This window comes from Oryctolagus cuniculus, chromosome X (genome assembly GCF_051225735.1).
Source record: "Oryctolagus cuniculus isolate XC-2025 breed Fujian yellow rabbit chromosome X, ASM5122573v1, whole genome shotgun sequence".
Lineage (NCBI taxonomy): Eukaryota > Metazoa > Chordata > Mammalia > Lagomorpha > Leporidae > Oryctolagus > Oryctolagus cuniculus.
The window spans coordinates 97,906,949-97,930,418 of record NC_142888.1 but is presented as its reverse complement, the minus strand read 5'-3'; the positions used below and the strand labels follow the sequence as shown (position 1 = coordinate 97,930,418).

Here is a 23,470-nt window from a genome sequence, read left to right as displayed (position 1 = left end):
GCTTAAGTATTTTTTAAAGAGCTGAAAGAAAAAAATTATACACATCAAGGGTTTTGATCAGCAAAGAAAGCATAGAAAAAAATTTTAAACCTGAACAGTCTCTACTCAGGAGGTAGGATGAATGTGCACTAACAGTAGAACAAATACACTTGTCTCTCCAGGGAGCGAATACTCCAGTCCATATTGGAGGGATAGACCATTAGAACACTCATAACAAATGGTACTATATATTTGAATTGTCCCACAAACTCACTTTGTCTTCATTCTGAGGTACCAATAATCTTCTGACTACAAGTTGGGTTCCCTTGAGTATCTATCCACAGGGGAAAAAAAATTTGCTCTTTTTGCGTCAAATCTATGTGAACAATTATGTTTGTAAAATTAATAATTAAGCATTTTGATTTATACATCAGTGTCTTGTAAAAGTCCTTAGTGTGAATTCACATTCCCAGTGTCAGTCAACTATGTGACATTTAGAATATTGAGTTTATGAACCTGCAAAACCGAAGACCAGATCTCAAACTACGGTTTGGACTACAATCAGGCTTCTTGCCAAGCATCATTCTTCTCCTGGTAGCTTTAACATCATCCTGTAAGCCTACCAGTTAACTACAAATAATTGTAAACAGTAATCAACAGCTATTGTTAAGCACTTAGAAATAAGTGAAAAATAGATGATTTGGGGCCAGCATTGTGGCTTAGTGGGTAAAGCCGCTGCCTGCAGTGCCGGCATCCCAAATGGGCACCGGTTCGAGACCTGGCTGTTCCACTCCCCATCCAGGTCTCTGCTATGGCCTGGGAAAGCAGTGGAAGCTGGCCCAAGTACTTAGGCCCCCACACCCACGTGGGAGACCCAGAAGAAGCTCCTGGCTTTAGATCGCCCCAGCTCCAGCCATTGCGGCCATCTGGAGAGTGAACCAGCAGATGGAAGCCCTTTCTCTCCCTCTCCCTCTCCCTCTCCCTCTCCCTCCCCCTCCCCCTCCCCCTCCCCCTCCCCCTCGGCCATCCTCCTCTGCTTTCCCAGGTGCATTAGCAGGGAGCTGGATCAGAAGTGGAGCAGCAGGGACAGGAACCAGCTCCTATATAGGATGCCAGCACTATAGGCAGTGGCTTAACCTGCTATATCACAGCATTTTTGGCAGGCAGTTACAGAGAGGTAGAGGCAAAGAGAGAAAGAGGTCTTCCGTCCACTGGTCCACTCCCCAAATGGCCAAAATGGCAAGAGCTGAGCTGATCTGAAGCCAGGAGCTTCCTCCGGGTCCCCCATGTGAGTGCAGGGGCCCAACAGTGCTGGCCCCCCATTTTTTTCTTTTTACAAAGGTACTCACTGTACACATAGCTGAAGACACAGAAAATCTGAGTTTTTCATACATTTTTACTAAAAGAAGTAATCTAGTTATAAATAGCATTAAACACTTCACAATAGTGTTGCCTGCTTAGAATTTTGATGAGATTTTAAAGAGCCATCTTGATGCAAGGCTCTGAAATGCTGCCCAAGGAAGTTTGTAGTTAGGCTTTTCTTTTTCATAAATGTCCCTGAACATTAAAACATGGCACCCAAACTCTTCAGAGTATTTAGGAAAGAAAGGTTTCTTCACAGTGACAGAAAGAGAGAGAGAGAGAGATGTCTTCCATCTGCTGTTTCACTCCCCTGATGGCTGCATTGGCTGAGGCTGGCCAGGCTGAAGCCAGGAGCAATGAGCTTCATTCAGGTCTCTCACGTGAGGGGCCCAAGTACTTGGGCCATCCTCTGCTGCTTTTCCCAGCATATTCCTGTCATGTTTTCAGCTCACTCTCATTCTCCCCAATGATACTCCAACCCCTCAACAAATAACTCATTTCCTAGAGATAAAGTAGAAGTCTTCAGATGGGAAGACAAGCAAACTAGAAATAAACATCTTTTCCTACTGTTAAGATGAAAGACATTCTTTTTCTAATCTAGGTCTAATTCTTCCATCTGCATTCCAGATCCCAGTCATGTTACTCAATCTATTGTTGCCTGTCTCCTATATTTCAACCTGTCTCTCTCTCCTGGCTTCTTGTCAGCTTTTTCAAGAGAAATGTATATATTTTCCCAAATTATATAACATTCAAACAACATAGAAGTAAAATGACAATAATAATATTAAGTACTTGTGCCTTAGTCTGACACTGTTGCAAGTACTTCCATATATTAATTCATTTAATTCTTGGAGTGATTTATAAATTATATTATTAGTATTTCCATTTTATAGATGAAGAAACTGAGGAAAAAGATTAGTTTGCCCAAGATTATCCAGCTATGAATACTGGAATCTGGATTTGGAACCCAAGTAGTTACAGCTTGTGCTCTCTAAATTGCAACACTTAAAGACATCCTGCCCTGCCTCTTCTCCTCAGCTCTTCCCTTCCATCCACAAACACAAGAACTGGTGGTAGTTTTATGTGTATCTTTCCAGAAAATTGTTGATGCATTTACATATATATTGCACACACATGCATTTTAAAAAGTTTTTTATTTTATTTTTAAAATTTATTTGAAAATCACAGTTACAGAAAGACAGAGATAGAGAGAGAGAGAGAGAGATCTTCCATCTACTGTTTTACTCCCTAGATGGCTATAATGGCTGAGGCTGGGCCAGGCTGAAGCCAGGAGCCATGAGTTTCATTCGAGTCGAGTCTCTCATCAGAGGCACAAGTACCTGGACCATCCCAGTATATTAGCAGGGAGCTGGATCGGAAGTAGGGCAGACAGGACACAAACTGGCATCCATAAGGGATGCTGACATTGCAGACAACGGCTTAACCTGCTGCCCCACAGCATAAATGGGGTCACACTATATACACTATTTTGCTTTTTTTCTATTCATTTCACTAGAGAATTTCATCTTGAAGGTTTTTCCATGTCAGATGATAAAGATGGAGATACAAAAAGAAAGTGGAAGATATGTTATTGCTTTTGTGGTCTATAGGGCATTCCACAGTATATGTGTACCACAATTTGTTTAACCAGTCCCCTTCTGATCATCATTTAGACACCCACAAGAAGGATGAGATGGAGCCACACAATTCCAGGTTTCTTAGACCTTCTGCAAGCCTCCAATCTTCAGAAGTTATGATTCTGTGTTCTGGCATCTATTCATTTCACTTCAGAAGTTCTCAACAATATCAACAGGAAGTCAGAAGATACCCCAAATACAGCCCTATTCCTACCAGTAGTCAAGAGCAAAATCATACACTAGGACTAAAACCATAACACCTTGAGGTTCTCACCTTTTATCAGTAAAACACTCCAAGGAAAGGATTAGATTGGAGCAAATATCAGGCTTCTCCAAACTCTTGCTTCTATCAACATAAGTTAAAGGACAGTTCCAGACACCCAACTCTCCCAGTAGATTTACCATCATTATGTAATTTGAGTCTACAAGGGACTGTTCTCTTTTTTTCTTTTTTAAAAAGATTTATTTGTTTGTTTATTTGAAAGACAGTTACAAAGAGAGAGAGTGAAAGCGGGGAGAAGAGATAGAGATATCTTCCATCTGCTGATTCACTCCCAAAATGGCTGGAATAGCCAGGGCTGGGCCAGGCCTAAGCCAGGAACCAGAAACTCCATCCAGGTGACCCATGGGTGGCAGGGGCTCCATGGCAGGGGCTTAAACACTTAAGCTATCATCTGCTGCCTCCTAGGATGCATTAGCAGGATGCTGGATTGGAAGCAGAGAAACTGAGACTAGAAAAGGCACTCTGATATGGGACTGTGGATATCCCAAGCAGTGGTTTAACCTGCTGTGCCACAATGCCTGCTCCTATTTTCATCATCTTAATCAGGCTTTGTATATTCCCTATTCTGTCGCCATCTCTCATGTTTACTTAACTACTGAAATCTACACTATACCTTCCAGAACTCATATTCATTATTAGTTAAACCTGTATTTTCAGCCTTTCTGTGTGCCTCTTTCACCTTCTTATATGAAAACAAACTTGGGTCTTTCCTACAGTCATTACTTCCTCTGTATGTAGCCCTCAGATGATAGCTGTTTATTTTCCCACAGGGAAGGATAGATGTCTTCTTTGTTCCTTTCTGACATTTCCAGATCATTCATCTCCTTAAAACTTCCCTGTTTTGAATTTCATATCAACAGATTACATGAAGATACTTTAAAATGTTCATGGATGGGGCCGGCGCTGTGGCTCTCATGGTTAATCCTCTGCCTTACGGCGCCAGCATCCCACATGAACGCCAAGTTCTAGTCCTGGTTGCTCCTCTTCCAGTCCAGATCTCTGCTGTGGCCCGGGAGGGCAGTGGAGGATGGCCCAAGTGTTTGGGCTCCTGCACCCGCATGGGAGACCAGGAAGAAGCACCTGGCTCCTGGCTTCGGATCGGCGCAGCGCCGACCATAGCGGCCATTTGGGGAGTGAACCAATGGAAGGAAGACCTTTCTCTCTGCCTCTCTCTCTCACTGTATATAACTCTGTCAATTAAAAAAATGTTCATGGAAAATATAATTAAAGTTTATTTTGAATAGACATTGTGGTACATTGAATTAAGTTGCTGCTTGGGACATCAGCATCCTATAGTGCAGTACCTAGTTTGAGTCCTAACTACTTTGCTCCCAATTCAGCTTCTTGCTAATGCACCTGGGAGGCAGCAGATGAAGACCCAGTACTTGGGTTCCTGCTGCCCATGTGGGAGACCCAGATGGAGTTCCTGGTTCCTGGCTTTGGACTGGCCCAGCCCTGGCTGTTGTGGGCATTTAGGGAGTAAACCAGTGGATGGAAGATCTCTCTTTCTCTCTCTCTCTCTCTCTCTCTCTCTCTCTCTCTCTCTGTGTGTCTTTCAAATAAATGTTTTTCAAAAAAGATTTATTTATTTATTTGAAAGGCAGAATTACAGAGAGGTAGAGGCAGAGAGAGAGAGGTCTTCCATCCACTGGTCCACTCCCCAGATAGCCGCAAAGGCTGGAGCTGCGCCCATCCGAAGCCAGGAGCCAGGAGCTTCTCCCGGGTCTCCCATGTGGATGCAGGGGCCCAAGGACTTGGGCCATCTTCCACTGCTTTACCTGGCTATAGCAGAGAGCAGGATTAGAAGTAGAGTAGCTGGGACTTGAACCGGCGCCTATATGGGGTGCCAGCACTACAGGCAGCGGCTTTCACTACTACACCACAGCGCTGGCCCCCAAATAAATGGTTTTTTGTATTTAAAATACCACCTCCCCTCCTATCTCTTTTACTTAGTTTAAGTTCCACATAGCATGCATTACCTTCTAACATACTATAAAACCTATTAGTTTATTATATTATTATTTATTATGCATTTTCTCAACTAGATTGTAATTCCCATGAAAACAGAAATTTGCCAGGCTTTGTTTATTGTTGTATCCAAGTTCCCATCACATGATAGTCATTCAATACATATTTGTGGATGAATAAAAGGAATACTACTTCAAATACCACCAAAGTTTCCCATTCCCTGTTATAGCAGCAATCCTAGAAATAGTTGTCTATGTTCACAGTCAAGGTTAACATCATCAGTGATAGATCATGTTGATAACATGTCCCTTTGATAAGATTAATAATAATGGTGCTGTATCCTTCTGATCTTCCCCCCAAAATCCATAATCCCTGTCTAATTATGAAAACAAATGATACAAACCAAAATTCTAAAAAATATCTCAACAGATCCATTAAGATTACAAGGTCAATAAAAATAAGGAAAGTTTGAGAAACTGTCACATGTAAAAGGTGCCTGAGGAGACACAACAATTATGTAGTATCTTGGATGGGATCCTGGAACAGAAAAAAACGAAAATAGGTAAAAAAATAAAAGGAAATTTGAATAAAATATGGGATTTAGTTAATAATAATCAGTATTGGTTTATTATTTGAGACACATGTCCTAAAATTAGAATGTAGAAATGGATGCACAACTCTGTGAATACACTAAAACCATTGAATTGTATGGTTTAAAACAGTTATATAATATTTAAATTAAATCTGAAGAAAGCTATTTTAAGGGAGGTTCTTTGGCTCTTCAGTTACATTGTCACTTGCCGATATCAGAGTGCCTGGTTCAAGTCCCAGCTCTGCTTCTGATCCAGCTTTCTACTAATATGCGTCCTGGGAGGCAGTAGAGAATGGCTCAAGTAATTGGGTCCCTGCCACCCATGTGAAAAAACTAGATGGACTTCTGGGATCCTGGCTTTTGCTTGTCCTAATATTGGTTGTTGCAGGCATTTGGGGAGTAAACCAGTAGATGGAGGATCTCTTGTCTCCATGCCTTTCAAGTAAAAATGAAAATAAATTTTTTTTAAAAGACAGCTGTTATATTTTTTAAAAAGCCCCTTTCTAAATGTGCTGATATTTTAAGGCTCTTTTTCAGTGGTGAGTTTCTAATGTTATTTCATTGTGATCAGGAATGTTACTTGTATAGTTTTTACATTTTTATGAAAACTGTAAAAATGTAAAAACAATTCATTTTGAAAATGTTAAGTAGTGATATGAGCTTCTCTAATTCCTGACTTATCCAGGTGATCTGTTGACTTCTAGAGAAATATTGTACCTCACAGGTGCCCAAAAGTCTACCCAGAAGTTGTACTACATATTTCTTATCAATCATTCTGAACTGTTTCAAACCTTCACTCCATCTGAGACCAGTCTCTCCACACCAGTTTCATTATTTGAATTCCACATCTTCCTATTTTCTCAGGAACCTTGACTTATCAATTATTGTATCCCTGGAGTCTAATTCCCCTTTCCTTGAATCTGGACTGGTTTTAGGGATGCTCTTAATCAAATCAAAAGAATGCAGCAGAATGTTGTTCTGGTATTTACAAGGCTGGATCAGAAGAAGCCTTGGAGTTTTGACCTGGGCTACTTGGCATAATCCCCTTGAGACACTGTAAAAATTTGTCTACACTGAGTCTGTGGTTCTGTGAAGAGATTCTTGCTAGCCACGTGGAGAGGCTGTCTAGACAGAAGGATGATAACCTATTTCCCATTAGTCTAATCCCTAACCACTCAAGTTATCCAAGCTGAGGTCCCAGATACAATGAAACAGACATGAGCCATCCCTGATGTGCCCTCTCTGAAACCTTGACCCAAATAATCATGAGATTATAATAATAATAAATTACTGTTTTAAGCCACTAAGTTTTAGGATTGTGTATTATGCAAAGCCAGATAATGGGGATGGTCAGAAGTGACCATCATTTTGCCAAATCTAATAGACATGTTTTCATTTTTTTTTACTTGTCTGCAACTCTTGTCATGGATAGCCATTCCCTGTTTTTGGAAAATTCTTGTCCCTTGGTTTATCTGACACACTATTCTACTTTTTCTCATCCTTCTCTGGTTACTCCTTATCTTCCTTTACTCAACCACTAATTTTTAAATAATTTTTTTAAATTTATTTGAAAGAGTTACAGAGGGTGGTAGAGACAGAGAGAGAGAGAGAGAGAGAGAGAGAGAGAGAGAGAGGTCTTCCATCCACTGGTCTACTCCCTAAATGGCCTCAATGGCTGGAGCTGAGCTTATCCAAAGCCAGGAGCTTTGTCCAGGTCTCCCACATGGGTGCAGGGGCCCAAGGACTTGGACCATCCTCCGCTGATTTCCCAGGTGTATTATCAGGGAGCTGGATTGGAAGGGGAGCAGCCGGGACTCAAACTAGTGTCCATAATGGATGCCAGTGCTGCAGTATGGGACTTTAACCTGCTGCTCCACAGCACCAGCCCCTACCATTAATTTTTTTAAAAAGATTTATTTATTTGAAAGTCAGAGTCACAGGGAGAAAGGGAGGAACAGAGATCTATCTGCTGGTTCACTCTGCAAATGGCCACAATGGCCAGGTCTGTGCTAGGCCAAAGCCAGAAGACAGGAGCTTCATCCAGGTCTCCCATATGGGTAACAGGGACCAAAGTACTTGGGCAATCTTTTGCTGCTTTTCCTAGGCCATTAGCAGGGAGGTGGATTAGAAGTGGAGTAGGCCAGTGCCATGGCTCACTTGGCTAATCCTCTGCCTGCGGCACCGGCACCCCGGGTTCTAGTCCCGGTTGGGGTGCCGGGTACTAGTCCCAGTTGCTCCTCTTCCAGTCCAGCTCTCTGCTGTGGCCCAGGAGGGCAGCAGAGGATGGCCCAAGTACTTGGGTCCCTGCACCCGCATGGGAGACCAGGAGGAAGTACCCAGCTCCTGGCTTCAGATAGACGCAGCACGCCAGATGTAGTGGCCATTAGGGGAGTGAACCAACGGAAGGAAGACCTTTCCCTCTGTCTCTCTCTCACTGTCTAACTCTGCCTGGCCAAAAAAAAAAAAAAAAAAAAAAAAAAGAAGAAGAAGAAGAAGAGAAGAAGTGGAATAGCCAGGATACAAGCTGGCACCCATATGGGATTCTGGCATTGCAGAATTGCAGATGGTGGCATTATGTGCTATGCCACAATGCTGCCCCTCAACTACTAAATGTCAACCTTCAATTTAGTTATAGAGTCTCTTCTCACTTTACAGTCTCTCTTTAGGTGATCCTACCTATAGCTCGGCCTCAGTTACCAGCTGTTCATATACCACACAAATTTATATCTCCAGTTTTTTTTTCTGAATATACAAGATTTCAAATGCTTACTATGCAGTGCCTCATAGATATTTCAAAAAAAAACTCAAATTCAACATGTTCAAAACCAAACCCTTTTCTTCCTCCTTTCCCCCAAACGAAAGCCAACAATCTGGTCCTTGTACAGTGTTCCTTAAACCAGTAAATGACACCACCATCCATCCATTTGTACCAGTTAGAAACTAGGGAGCCAACGTTGTTATATCGTCTTCTTCATCTTTATGTGCAGTCCATCATGAAGCCCAACCAATTTTTCCCACTAAGTATCTCTTTTTGTGTGTGAAGTGATAAGGTTTAATTAGGGATAGGGCATCTGTCAGAATGGAAGGGATAGATAGAGAGTGCCCAGTTACTGGGACTGGGGGACGGCGTGGTTACATGGTTGAATGGAGAGAATACACCCGGGCAGGCCAGGCAGGCAGCTTAGCAAAGAGAGCAGAGGGCTGAGCATGCAGTCTGTTTGGACTCCCTAGGTTTTTTAGGGAGTCTGTTTGCCCACCTTCCCCTCTCCTCCAGGACAAAGGATGGGGAGCCCTGGCAGAAGGGTTTGTTGGGTGAAAATTAGCAAATTCTTCTCCAGATTTGTTGGCACTGGAGAAGAGTAGAGGGGCTTCCCCTAGGGCATCTGTGAAGGATTTTTTTTTTTTTGACAGGCAGAGTGGACAGTGAGAGAGAGAGAGACAGAGAGAAAGGTCTTCCTTTGCCGTTGGTTCACCCTCCAATGGCCGCCACGGCCGGCGCACCGCGCTGATCCGATGGCAGGAGCCAGGAGCCAGGTGCTTCTGGTCTCCCATGGGGTGCAGGGCCCAAGCACTTGGGCCATCCTCCACTGCACTCCCTGGCCACAGCAGAGAGCTGGCCTGGAAGAGGGGCAACCGGGACAGAATCTGGCACCCCGACCGGGACTAGAACCCGGTGTGCCGGCGCCGCAAGGCGGAGGATTAGCCTAGTGAGCCACGGCGCCGGCCTGTGAAGGTTTTATTGCCCCATGTTATCAGGTCAGGTAACCCATTTGCTCCTGAGAGAGAATTCTCCTGGGAGCTTTCCTTGGTGGAAGGGCTGGGACCACCTGGAAAGTTATCAGGGTCTGAGCAGGACTTTGAATTGCACAATGCTGGGCTTCTGGAGCTTCCACAGTAGGTGCTGGGCTTCAGGCCCATCTCACACATACAAAGGCTAAATTTCTAACTTCCTACTTAACATTTCCCCCCTCAAGAGAGAAATACCCATAATATTATGGGGATAAATGGCCAGAAGTCCATCTTCTGTAGCTACTTTGGTAGCCTGACAAATGGGCATAGAGATGGATATCAGGATTTTTCTCTTGCTCTCTGTCCCATGATATTTGAGAGTAGCCTTGAGAAGCATTGTCCTGTTTGGTCCAGAGGGCAGGTCACCTTGTCTGATGAGGTAGGCTGGAAGCCCTGTCTTAGAAGCACCAGGAGCTGGATGGCTTGTCTTCTGTTAGAGACAGAACAAAGATGTTAAAGCACAGTAGTCTACAGAGAAGCAGAAAGAATGTGGATGCAGTTGCCGAGGAGAGGCAATAACCAGGATTTCCATGACCAGATGTGATGTTAGGCCAAATATTTTAGCCTTTTCTGACCTGGTCCTGGAGTTGTCTGGCCTTTTCCAGGAAACCATGAATATGATTTTGTACCCATCTAGTTTGACCCTAGTTCAGGGCACTTTCTTGGGAAGCAGGTAGCATGCTGGTCTAGGGCCTCCCTGTTTGAAGGACTTAGTTAGCAATCGCTTTGTGAGAGCCCTAGTCATGGAAGCTTGTTTGTTTTTCCCAAAGGAGGGGCCTCTGCTTTGGCTCTCTATTTAGAGCCTGATCTAGGAACTGTGATATTTCCCTGTATCTAGGAATCAGTAACCTGTTAGGGAAATGCTGGGACTACCTGAAGTTTGCAGAAGTAGGAATTTGCTGCATAGCCCATATCCTCTGGGGCTGGTTTTCTCTCCTCAGGGGTGAGGATAAGGGTTCAATAGTTGATTCTCGGCCGGCGCCGCGGCTCACTAGGCTAATCCTCCGCCTAGCGGCGCCGGCACACCGGGTTCTAGTCCCGGTCGGGGCGCCGGATTCTGTCCCGGTTGCCCCTCTTCCGGGCCAGCCCTCTGCTGTGGCCAGGGAGTGCAGTGGAGGATGGCCCAGGTGCTTGGGCCCTGCACCCCATGGGAGACCAGGAAAAGCACCTGGCTCCTGGCTCCTGCCATCGGATCAGCGTGGTGCGCCGGCCGCAGCGCGCTGGCCGCGGCGGCCATTGGAGGGTGAACCAACGGCAAAGGAAGACCTTTCTCTCTGTCTCTCTCTCTCACTGTCCACTCTGCCTGTCAAAAAATAAAAAAAAAATAAATAAATAAAAATAAAAATAAAAAAAAAATAGTTGACTCTCTAGTAGACTGGCTATGCTTTTTTCCCCCTCTGGATGCCTAGTAGCTAAATTTTGCTACGAAGTTAAGCTAATATACAAGACCAAAGTCTCAGGCTGGAAAAGGAAACGGGCTAATAAACCATTTACATTTAACCATCTACATTTTGGATTATTGTGCACCTCCCTCAAGAGATAGGCCCTGTAAGTCCTCAGTGAAGACCTGTCCAAATAAGTGTAGGACTATCTAAGTTAACTGTTGCTTTAAGCCCTGTTTTTAGGAACTGACAGGAAGGGCTTTTTGAAGGTTAATAATATTTGGATAGGCTTTAAGGCCTGGCCAGATGTATGTGAAGCCCAGACCTATCCATGGGGTGCTGGAAGAGAATTGCAAGAGATATGTGCATCTCCTTAAGGAAGACACCCTGTTGACTCCCATTACATGGCTTGACTAGGAGGAGAGCTGAATAGAAGGCTATTACAAATAGACAACTTATGTTTCACTGACCTTAGGCCGTCCCCTCAACAGCAGTGATTAGAGTTGGAAGCAGGGCAGAGGTTAGGCAGAGCCAAAGGCTTTTTAGCCACGGGGTCTGCGGTTCTGAACTAGTAATCCTTTGGCACCCAGGGCAGTTCCGTTTCCAGTGGCCTTGCTCTTGGCAGAGCTGACAGAAGCCAGTTTGCTGTTTGCTCAATGCCCTGGCTCCTCATATCAGAAAAAGGTGCCATTTGGGGTGGATTAGCCTTGTTGGGTCTCCTTGATGGCAGATCACCATGTAAAGCAGCCATTAATAGGCTTGTTGCCTATACTTACATTGCTCCTTCTGTCTAGCTTGCTCCTCGTTCTCCTGGTCTCTAATAAAATAGACCATGGAGGTAGCCTCTATGATGTCAGTCAATGGGGTGCTCAACCAAACCCTGATTTTTGAAGATTTCTTTTAATATCATCAGGGTGAGCTATAAAGCTATGGTCATGGGCTAATTCTGACAGTTAGTATTTCCCTGTGAGTTAAAGTCATGCCCATGAGGAGAAGTATGGCCTTTCAGGTAAGATCAAATGTGGTGACCTGTTTATATATATTGAGGTCATCAGCACAACTTCCTATCTCCCCCTCAGTTTGGTTTAAAAGGGGAGTTCTGCCCATTTACCGTGTACACAGAAAAATCAATCTAGCTGTAACATTATTTCATAGTTTAATCTCTCATTGTCTGGCTATGTTACTTGGTCCTCTATACTGTGGCTAGGCATTATTACAGAAAAGATCAGTCATCCCTTTTATAAGGTCTGGGGATCAAACAGTATATCACAGTGGAGAGTCATATGGAACAGTCAACTTCCCTTCTGGATGCAGTTTTCTTTCAATCCCTTCATGACCCCTTCGTGAATTCCCTCGTGGGTTTCTTCATAGATCCTTTGTGATGGATCGCCAGAAATGTCACCAGAGAAAAGGTTGTGGAAGTGGTGGGGTTCTTGTCTTTCACACAAGAAAGAATTAAGGCACGAGACAGAGAGCGAAGTGATAAGGTTTTATTAGGGATATTGCATCCGTCAGAATGGAAGGGACAGATAGAGTGTGCCCGGGACTAGGGGAGAGTGTGATTGCATGGTAGAATGGAAAGAATACACCTGGGCAGGCCAGGCGGGCAGCTCAGCAAAGAGAGCAGAGGGCTGAGCATGTCACTAATTAGCTTTTTTTTTTTTTTTTTTTTGACAGGCAGAGTGGACAGTGAGAGAGAGAGAGACAGAGAGAAAGGTCTTCCTTTGCCGTTGGTTCACCCTCCAATGGCTGCCGCGGTCAGCGCGCTGCAGCCGGCGCACCGCGCTGATCCGATGGCAGGAGCCAGGTACTTATCCTGGTCTCCCATGGGGTGCAGGGCCCAAGGACTTGGGCCATCCTCCACTGCACTCGCTGGCCACAGCAGAGAGCTGGCCTGGAAGAGGGACAACCGGGACAGAATCCGGCGCCCCGACCGGGAATAGAACCCGGTGTGGCAGCGCCGCAAGGCGGAGGATTAGCCTAGTGAGCCACGGCGCCGGCTACTAATTAGCTCTTAAAGCTTGCTTGTTCTTTCTCAATGTCCACCACTCCCGTAACCTCTATCTAAGATATCTTCTTTTCTCATCACAAATACAGTAATGGCCTTCTAATTGACTTCCCTTGTTTGCTTTTGCCCATGATACAGTATTTTCTACAGTGTGGCCTTTTCACTTTCAAACTTTCTAGTGATTCCTTTTGTTCTTAGGATAAGATTTGAATCATTAAGATAGACTCTGGAGCCCTGTATAGTGTGGCCAATATCTATTTCATAAAATTCTCTACTTGTTCTCTGAGCTCCAGTCACACTGGTGCTCTTTTGTCATTTATATACAGTATGCTTCCTACTACCACAGGACTTTTGCACATGCTTTCCCTTTTCTGCTGCAGTGCTTTTTCTTTTTTTTTTTCTTTTTTTTAAGATTTATTTATTTGAAAGTCAGAGTTACAAAGAGAAAAGAGAGGTAGGTGGGGGTCTTCCGATGGTTCACTCCCCAATTGGCTGCAATGGCCGGAGCTGCGCTGATCCAAAGCCAGGAGCTTCTTCCGAGTCTCCCATGCAGGTGCAGGGGCCCAAGGACTTGGGCCATCCTGTACTGCCTTCCCAGGCCATAGCAGAGAGCTGGATCAGAATTGTAGCAGATGGGTCTTGAACCGGCACCCATATGGGATGCCGGCACCCCAGGCCAGGGCGTTAACCCACTGCGCCACAGCGCCAGCCCCCTTGCAGTGCTTTTTCTTGCTCATTTCCTAGTTAACTTCAGTGTACTCATCAGATCTCTGAGAAAGTTTAGCTCACTCAATGAACGTTCTATGACTTCATGGCTCTATATATCTCTCCTACACAGCACTCAATATAGTTGTAATTTTACATATATTTGAACAAATATTTGAATAATATCTGTCTGCCTGCCAGGAATATAAGTCTCATTGGCTGGCACAAAGGTTGTTTTGCTTACTTCTGCACCCACAGAGTGTAACACAATGACTGGTTAACACTAGGTGCTAAATATATATTTGTTGGAGAAGGCAGAAATGAATAAAGGGAGAAGGTGGATGGAGGAGAGAAGGATCAAGAGAAGGGGATCTCCTATGATTGGTTACTGTAAATTTGTATTCTTGTATTTCTAACATACTTTGTTTTACATATTTCTAGTTAATGTTTTACATATTTCTAGTTAAAGGTCCATGATTGTTACATGTTCTTGGTGACATATATATTTTAACAATATTAAATATCCCTTTGTCTCTTTTAACATTGTTGGCTCTGCACACACACACACACACACACACATATATTTGAAAGGCAGAACAATGGAGAGGGAGGGAGGGAGGGAGGGAGGGAGAGAGAGAGAGAGAGAGAGAGAATCTTCTATCTTCTAGTGACCACAACAGCTGGGGCTGTTACTTGGTCCTCTATACTGTGGCTAGGCATTATTACAGAAAAGATCAGTCATCCCAGGCACTCAACTATTTGGACCACTCAACTATTGGACCACTCAACTATTTGGACCACAATATGCTGAGTTCCCAGGCACGTGACCAGGAAGCTGCATTGGAAGCAGAACAACAGGGACTCAAACCAGCAGTCTGATATGGGATTTCAACGTCCCAAGTAGAGGCTTAACCTGCTGCGTGATTATATTTTTGTGTAATTCACATATTGCTCCACTTTGCTAGCATTTGGACAACTCAAAATTTTACTGTATCTTTGCTTACTACTATTCATTCTGTTTCACGTATTCCTCTTTTTTGGATTAATTTTTGATTTTGCTGAAATACATACGTGAGTAATTATAGAGGTTTTGAATATCTGAATGTGTTTGGAATATGTTGTGAATGTCTGACAATTTGAATCTGAAAATTGGGCTTTTGTTCTTTGTGTTATTTCACTCCTTCTCCCCTTTTCCATGTAGGGTCAATTGTTCTATTTATTCATTTTGGTCTTTATCTCCTATACAGTAATTTGCTCTAAATATTTCTGGTCATTTTTTATTTACTATATGTATGAATGAATAGGGACAAATTGATTGGCAAACGTGTTTGCCTGATTTCCTCAGAAGTTCTGTTGGCCTGTTTCCCCAAACTAGCCTGCCTCCTGAGGGAAGGAGCTTAGTGTAAGTGGCTTGATTGTGTTAGACTGTCAGATTTCACTTTAAGATGGGTGGGTACAGAGGAAACAGAAAGACAAGTGCCCTCCTTTTTTGTTTGTTTGTTTGTTTATTCTAATTGCCAAACTAATTTTTCTCTGGCAGTGAAGGACTTTATTTCTCACCTGGTCAAAGCTGCTTCTCTTTTTTGTTTTCATGTTTGTATCTGAGAAGTAGAGTTACAGACAGAGACAGAGAAAGATCCTCCATCCGCTGGTTCACTCCCCAAATGACCACAACAGCTGGAACTGGGCCGATCCTAAGCCAGGAACCAGGAGCTTCCTCCAGGTCTCCCATGCAGGTACAGGGGCCCAAGGACGTGGGCCATCTTCCACTGCTTTCCCAGGCCATCAACAGAGAGCTGGATCAGAAGAGGGGCAGCTGGAACACAAACCGGTACCTAAAATGGGATGGGAGCCACAGCGCCAGTCCCTTCCCTATATTTTTTGTAAGTCAAGGTTATTCTGAGGTTTGTTCTGTTTGGTTTTTTTTTAATACCATCCTAAAATCACACTAGCAAAATTTAGAAGCAAATTATTTACTTTTCCCCCCTTTTTTTAAAAAAAAAAAGATTTTTTGGAAGATAGAGAGAGAGAGAGAGATTTTCCATCCATAGTTCAATCCCCAAATGGCCACAATAGCCAGCGTGGGCCAGGCCAAAGACGGGAATCTGAAAATCCATCTAGTCTGCCATGCAGGTGGCAGGGGTCTAAGTACTAGGGCCATCTTCTGCTGCCTTCCCAGACACATCAGCAGGGAGCTAAATCATAAATGGAGCAGCCAATTCACTTTCTTTAGTGGGAAAGTCTTGTGTTTTAAATTTAAATTTTTTTGTTTATATGAAAGGTATAAAGAATCAGAGACAGAGAGATCCTCCATCCTCTAGTTCACTCTTCCAAATGCCCACAACAGCCAGGGTTAGCTCAGGCCAAAACCTGGAGCCAGGAACTCCATCTAGATCTCCTACATGGTTGGCAGGGCCTCAACTACACAAATCATTCATTGCTTGCTGCTTCCCAGAGTGTGCACACTTCAAAAGTCCAAGAAAAATGGAATTATAAATAAAGTTTATTTTGGTGTAAAAAATTTTTTAAATCATTCATGAAAGATATTCAAAAAGCTTATGAAAAATGTGTATTATGGGCTAGAATTCAAGTCCCATTTGGATACCAGTTTGAGTCCTGGCTGCTCTACTTCTGATGTAGCTCCCTGCTAGTGTGCCTGGGAAAGCGGCAGAAGATGGCTCAAGTACTTGGACCCATGTGGAAGACCAAGATGAAGCTTCTGCCTTTGGCTAGACCCAGACCTGGCCATTGTGGCCATCTGGGGAGTGGACCAGTGGATGGAAGATCTCTTTGTCAGTCTCTCCCTCTCTCTGTATCTCTGCCTTTCAAATAAAATAATCTTCTTTTAAAATGTGTATTGTGAAAAAAATACATGGCCTTCAAAATTTTTTGCTCCAAAATAAACATCTCTTATTCTATTTTTCCATGAACCTTTAGAAGTACCTACTTATTTAATAGTGAAGGAATAAAAAGCTGATTGGCAGTTCTTCGTGGAAGAGACAGGTATGGTAATTGGACGCAGGATCCTTTTTGTTGAGGTATCAATAGTCTTCTCACAGGGTGGTTCAGTTCTCCAGAAAAGGATAGCTTAAATCTTTGTCTTTAAACCCTTTAAACCCAATGGAGCATTAAGCCTTTGACTGTAATGTAAATGTTTTATAAAGACTTTTTATTTATTTATTTGACAGAGTTACAGAGAGAGAGAGAGAGAGAGAGAGGTCCTCCCTCCGTTGGCCCACTTCCCAAATGGCCACAACGGCCGGAGCTATGCTGATCCGAAGCCAGGAGCCAGGTGCCTCCTCTTGGTCTCCCATGTGGGTGCAGGGGCCCAAGTATTTGGGCCATCCTCCGCTACCCTCCCAGGCCACAGCAGAGAGCTGGACTGGAAGAGGAACAACCGGGACTAGAACCAGCGCCCATATGGGATGCCAGTGCTGCAGGCAGAGGATTAACCTAGTGTGCCACGGCGCCAGCCCCAACTGTAATGTAAATTTAAAAATGTTATCTCAAAAACTAAAAAAAAAGAGAGAGTGAAGGGGAGAGGGTAATATCATTATATTCTTAGAACTGTATCTATGAACTACATTAAATCTGTTCTTTGTATTAATATCACATTAACATGAAAAAGTATCAAATGGTAAAATAATTAAAAATGCTTCAAAACCCTTTTTAAAAAATAATTTGTTTATTTGAAAGGAAGAGTTACAGAGAAGGAGAGCTGGAGAGAGAGAGAGCGAGAGCGAGAGAGAGAGAGAGAGAGATCTTTCATTGGCTGGTTCACTCTCCAAATGGCTCTGATGGCTAGGAGTAAGTCAGGAGCCAGGAGATTCATCCGGGTATCCATATGGGTGGCAGGGCTCAAGAACTTGGGCCATCTTACACTGCTTTCCCAGGTGCATTAGCAGGGAGCCAGATCGGAAATAGAGCAACCAAGACATGAACCAGCACCCGTAAGGGATGCCAGCATTGTAGGGGGTGGCTTAACCCATTATGTCACAATGCCAGCCCCCCTTTAAATATTTAAAAATTTGTCTGGCTTCTTATACTCCTGGACCTTTATGTGAGAAGTAGAATTCCCAAACTTCAATCTATTCTGTTTATTTTCAGTCTACCATACTCCATTACCCTTATTTCTCAGCAAGTCTATAGTCTTTCTGGTTCATTTTCATTTATTTGTTTTCAGTCTATATTTAATACTTTTAAATTGATAAATAACATACACAAAATACACATTCAGAAGTGTACAGTTCAATAAATTTTTACAAACAGAACTAGCTGTATAATGAGCATCCAGTTGACTCTGGTTCAGTTTCTACAAATAATAAACATCTTTTCCTGGGTAACATATATAAGCATTTAGAATAGCCTGTTACATATTGTGAGTGCTTCTGATGATGCTAGCTAGTATCAGCCAGTCACATATCCATTTGCTTTTCATATTCTTGTACTTTATGTGAGAGTTACCTCCTAGTTTCATGGAAAGTGGAATCTATCGTCCAGTTTTTCCTCTTCCTTATTGCTTTTGGGTCATTTCTGTACTTTAATATTCTCCTTACAAAATTTTAAATTTTGATGTAGTCTTTTTTAAAGATGTATTTATTTATTTGAAAGTCAGAGTTACACAGAGAGAGGAGAAGCAGAGAGAGAGAGAGAAAGAAGTCTTACACCCACTCCCCAATTGGCCTCAATGGCTGGAGCTGTGCTGATCTGAAGCCAGGAGCCAGGAGCTTCTTCTATGTTTCCCACATGGGTGCAGGGGCCCAAGGACTTGGGCCATCCTCTACTGCTTTCCCAGGCCATAGCAGAGAGCTGGCTCTGAAGTGGAGCAGCCGGGTCTCGAACCGGCGCCCATATGGAATGCTGGCGCTTCAGGCCAGGGCGTTAACCTGCTGTGCCACAGCGCCAGCCCCTTGATGTAGTCTTATCTGTCAGTGGATAGCCAAGACACTGGATAAAAATCAGCAGCGATTTCTTATAAAAATTCTAAGTGCAATGGGAATAGAAAAGAACTTTGCAAACATAGCCGAGTTATCATGAAACCAGCGGCAAGCATCATACTGAAGCCATTTCCCCTGAAATTCAGGAATAAAACACAGATGTCCACTATAATGTTTTAGAAGGTTCTCACATGTAATAAGGCAAGAAAATGAAATAAGGTATATAAATCTAAAAAAGAAAAAGTTTAATTATTTACAGATGATATAATAATATATACTGAGAATCCAAGAAATATAATTTTAAATCATTAAAAAGTTCACGCAGTGGACATCTGTTGTTTTGGTTTGTTCCTTTCCTCCCTGCTTCTAGTAACAGCAGTCCTCTTCCTTTAGAATTCTGCTACTCCTTCAGTGTCCTTAAAACGTAGTCCTGCCGGCGCCACGGCTCAATAGGCTAATCCTCCACCTAGCGGCGCTGCCACACCGGGTTCTAGTCCTGGTCGGGGCGCCGGATTCTTTCCCGGTTGCCCCTCTTCCAGGCCAGCTCTCTGCTGTGGCCAGGGAGTGCAGTGGAGGATGGCCCAAGTCCTTGGGCCCTGCACCCCATGGGAGACCAGGATAAGTACCTGGCTCCTGCCTTTGGATCAGCGCGGTGCACCGGCCTCAGTGCGCCAGCCGTGGCGGCCATTGGAGGGTGAACCAACGGCAAAAGGAAGACCTTTCTCTCTGTCTCTCTCTCACTATCCACTCTGCCTGTCCAAAAAAAAAAAAAAAGTAGTCCTAGTGAGGAACCTTCCCCTGCCTCCCCATGGCTAGGCAGCTAACCCCCGATGGATGATTGATTATCATATCAAACACCACTGGACCCACTGGCAACTCCAAGAGGTAGACATGAGACTCAGGCCAGAGATATAAAACCTCCCTTGGAGTTTTCCAAATCAGCAGTTAAGAAGTAGATCTTCCTTTTCTTCGGCTCTTGCACAGTAAGGGTGTGACCCCAGAACAGTTGATAGCTATATTATGTCTCTATCATATAGAAGAAAGATTCTTAGAGAATGAGGCAATACAGAGGAAAGCTGAGATGGGAGATGAAGAGATGGAATGAGAACCTAGATAGTGTTTGAATTCCTGGATGTGGCTGGGTCTGCGATCTGAACTGTCCCTTCAGTTGCATAAACTAATAATCTCCATTTCCCTCTTAAGCTTATGGAAGTTGAGTTTTTGTCACTTGCAAACAAGGGCCCTAATTAATCAAGTCAAATGTAAGATAAATATACCGAACCCCATGGCATACTTTTTTTCTTCTCATTTTATTGTAGCCAAAAGACCAAGAAGCAATAAATTAAAAAACTTAAGGCAGGCTTCAGCAATCGCATGCTGATGAGGATGGGATCCAAATTTCTTTTCTTTTTTTAAAATATTTTATTTTGTAAAAAAAAACCTTTAAGGTGAACAAATTTCATGTATTTCATACATACAGATTCAGGGATGTAGTGATACTTCCTACCCTACTCTCCCCTCCCATCCTCGTGCTTCCTTGCTTATTCTTTTAATTTTTTTAAGATTTTTATTTATTTATTTGACAGGTAGAGTTACAAACAGTGAGAGAGAGAGAGAGAGAGGTCTTCCTTCTGTTGGTTCACTCCCCCAGTGGCCACAACGGCCAAAGCTGCGCCGATCCAAAGCCAGGAGCCAGGTGCTTCCTCCTGGTCTCCCATGCGGTGGCAGGGGCCCAAGGATGTGGGCCATATTCCACTGCCCTCCCAGGCCACAGCAGAGATCTGGACTGGAAGAGGAGCAACCAGGACTAGAACCGGTGTCCATATGGGATGCTGGTGCCACAGGTGGAGGATTAACCTAGTGTGCCATGGTGCCGGCCCCTCTTTCTCTTAATTTTTACAATTATCTACTTTCAGTTTGAATTTTTCTTTAACTATTATAGAATTGCTCCCTTTTGTTTCATTTTCCAACATCTATTATAGAAATTTTCAAACATAGGCTGGTGCTGGGAGGCAAATGAAGGAAAAACCTTGGCCTGCAGCGCCGGCATCCCATATGGGCACCAGTTCCAGTCCTGGCTCTTCCACTTCCAATCCAGCTTCCTGATAATGTGCTGAGGAAAGCAGTGGAAGATGGCCCAAGAGCTTGTGTGCCTGCACCCAAGTGAGAGACCTGGAAGAAGCTCTTGGCTTCTGGCTGAGGTCTGGCCCAGCCCAGGATGCTGTGGCCATTTGGGGAGTGAACCAGTGGATGGAAGATCTCTCTCTCCCTCCTCCTCTCTATAAAAAATAAATTTTCAAACATGCAGAAAAGTTTTAAAAATTTTACAGTGAACACCAAAACACTCACCACCTAGATTTTACAATTAACATTCTATTATTACATTTCAATAGTTTTGTCTTATCCTAGCAATTACAGAAATGGAAACATATGTATGTATTTCACAACAATGGAAAAAGTTTTGTGTGAAACACCAACAGGCACAGACAAAGCTCCAACGAAATTGGTCTCTAGAGACCAAGGATCAGTGATACAGAAAATTTTATTTTTTGAAAGGCAGAGTTAGAGAGAGAGAAAGAAGAGAAGAGGAGAGAGAAAGAAGAGGAGAGGAGAGGGGAGGGGGAGGGGAGGGGAGGAGGAGAGGAGGAGGAGGAGGAGAGAGAGAATGAGAATGAATCTTCCATCCCCCAGCTCATTCCCCAAATGGCTGCAATAGCCAGGTTTGGGCCAGGTGCAGGCCAGGAAGGAGACACAAGTTTCATCTGGATCTCCCCCACATGGGTGCAGGGCCCCAAGTACTTGGGTCTTCTGCTGCTGCTTTCCCAGATGCACTAGCAGGGAGCTAGATTGGAAGTGGAGCAGCCAGGAGTCCAATCAGTGCCCATAGGGGATGCTCTTCATCTGTTAAGCCACAGCGCCAGCCCCAGAAAATTTTAGATAGCCGATCTACTGTAGCCATATGCCACTGCAGTGGGTCGGGCGTAACACCCATCCTAGCAGCAGCTGAGTTGGAGAGCCTAGGCTTCCACCTTTGGAAAGCCATAGAGACTCCCTGCTATTTTGAATCCTCTACCTTTCCCCCTACCTCCCCCACTGCCCTCCTGTCCCTCTACCTCCTTCACCCTCCACCTCTCCCCTGCCCCCCACACCTATTTACCACAATTGGGAAGTGTTCCATCCCTCCAATCCCCCTGGAGTGGTGGCAGAAGAGACTAGAGTCAGGGCTTTCACTACTATCCAGTTTGTAAGGACGACCATCTCTCCTCATAGGTGTTGGTTTAGGAACTATGTCAATCTTCCACAGAATATCCTTGGCTTATCTGTGGATGTACCATAGGTAATACTATAAAAGAGAGAATAACCTAGATCTTTGGGAACTGTATCACTCTCACACCCTTTTTTGCTTTTGGTGTTTGCTTTTAGTGCCAACCAGGCCCGTTAGTGGAGTGGGATTTTCCTTGAAGGGATTGGTCAGAACTGCTGTCAATCATCTTGAAAGCCAGTAAAATAACAGGAAGTCCAGCCTCCTAGCTTTATGAAAGGGCTCCAGGCGACAGTGTGTTTTCAGAACTCCACAGCCCTTGGGTATTGAGAGGTTGGGCATACTGAAGCCAACCAGTCAACCAAAAAATTTTTTTAAAAAAATCCACAAAATCCTATTGATCCTTCAGTGACAAGGTGAGCTAAGCTGCCCTTTTGAAATTGAAAAATGTGGGGAGGGTGTCTTTTAGAAATCAGAGGCATATGGGCCTCATTTTGGGCCCACAAAGACACATTTTAAGAGAGTTTTCAATCATTCTCACTATTGTACTAAGATTCATTATTTCCAGATGTTCAGAAGCCATATGTTAAAAGTTTTAGCCTTTACTCACCTAAATGATGTGGGGAATTTAGGGAAAAACATTAGAGTCATAGTTAACTGGAGAAAACTATCCAGAAAATTTACAATCACGGATGGATCCTCAACTATAGTGCTGAGACTATTCTAAGGAAACCATAATAGAGGAAGTCAGTGACGAGGGTCAGGTCACATGTGAGATAATATTTTGGAGAACCTACAGAAATAGCTGGAGGACACTTTAAGGGTAGTCTTTTTTGGCATTTAATCAGTGGAGGCCAAAGCCTTTGTAATTTAGAAGGGTATGCGAGACTAGTATTTTAAAATATTAGTCTGAACTAATCTGTTTTCCTATACAAATTAGCTTTAAATGAAAGAAGAAAAATAAGAATAACACCATAGGGATAATGGGAAAAGGTGTGATTAACAGACCAAAATTTTGAGGATTTTTTTGACGAAATTTAACAGATAAAATTGGTTGAGAAACCAGCGTAAATGAATCCATAACACCATACAGATATGGGACAGGGTTATTGTAAAGGTAAATTCTCTGTTTTTTAAACAGCCCCAAAATATAGAGGATGTCACACTTATCTGAATCAGGGGAAAGGAGTGATGATGAGGTCATAGAAGATGATGATGGTGAGTAAATGAACAAGTAAAACAATTAAGTCTAAATAATGGTCAACAATATAAGAACCTTGAGTAAATTATTAAGAAAATATTCTTAAGATGACATTATTGCACAGAGCATTGCCATCACTTGCAACACTGGCATAACATATCAGAGCACTGCTTGGAGTCCCGGCTGCTCTGCTTCCAATCTAGCTCACTACTAATGTGCCTGGAAAAGCAGTGAAAGATGGCCAAAGTGCTTGGATCCCTGCCACCCATGTGGGAGACCCAGATGGATCTCTGGGCACCTAGCTTCAGCCTGGACCAGCTCCAGCCATTGCGACCATTTGGGGAGTGAACCAGTGAATGGCAGCT

The 23,470-nt window shown here is 43.6% G+C and overlaps 1 protein-coding gene and 1 long non-coding RNA gene across 4 annotated transcripts in view; one reads left to right on the top strand and one right to left on the bottom strand.

The window, feature by feature from the left end:
* The window catches only part of CUL4B (cullin 4B), a 71,510-nt gene that overhangs the window by 1,041 nt on the left and 46,999 nt on the right, over positions 1-23,470 (top strand). Inside the window, exon 2 of one of the 2 annotated variants that reach the window (XM_051827777.3) lies at positions 23,046-23,122. The exons of the other annotated variant lie outside the window; for it this stretch is intronic. Coding sequence (XP_051683737.1) covers positions 23,062-23,122 — 61 coding nt within the window. The 5' untranslated portion in view covers positions 23,046-23,061. The remainder of the gene's footprint in view (positions 1-23,045; positions 23,123-23,470) is intronic. 2 annotated transcript variants of the gene reach the window in all.
* Positions 5,332-23,470, bottom strand: part of LOC149119709 (uncharacterized) — a 29,635-nt gene continuing 11,496 nt past the window's right edge. The window contains exons 2-3 of one of the 2 annotated variants that reach the window (XR_016228188.1): positions 15,266-15,521; positions 5,332-5,766 (exon numbers count right to left, since the gene is read on the bottom strand). This is a non-coding gene — a long non-coding RNA (uncharacterized LOC149119709). Of the gene's footprint in view, positions 5,767-15,190; positions 15,522-23,470 lie in introns of those variants that run through there. The other variant, XR_016228187.1, reaches the window with a different exon arrangement.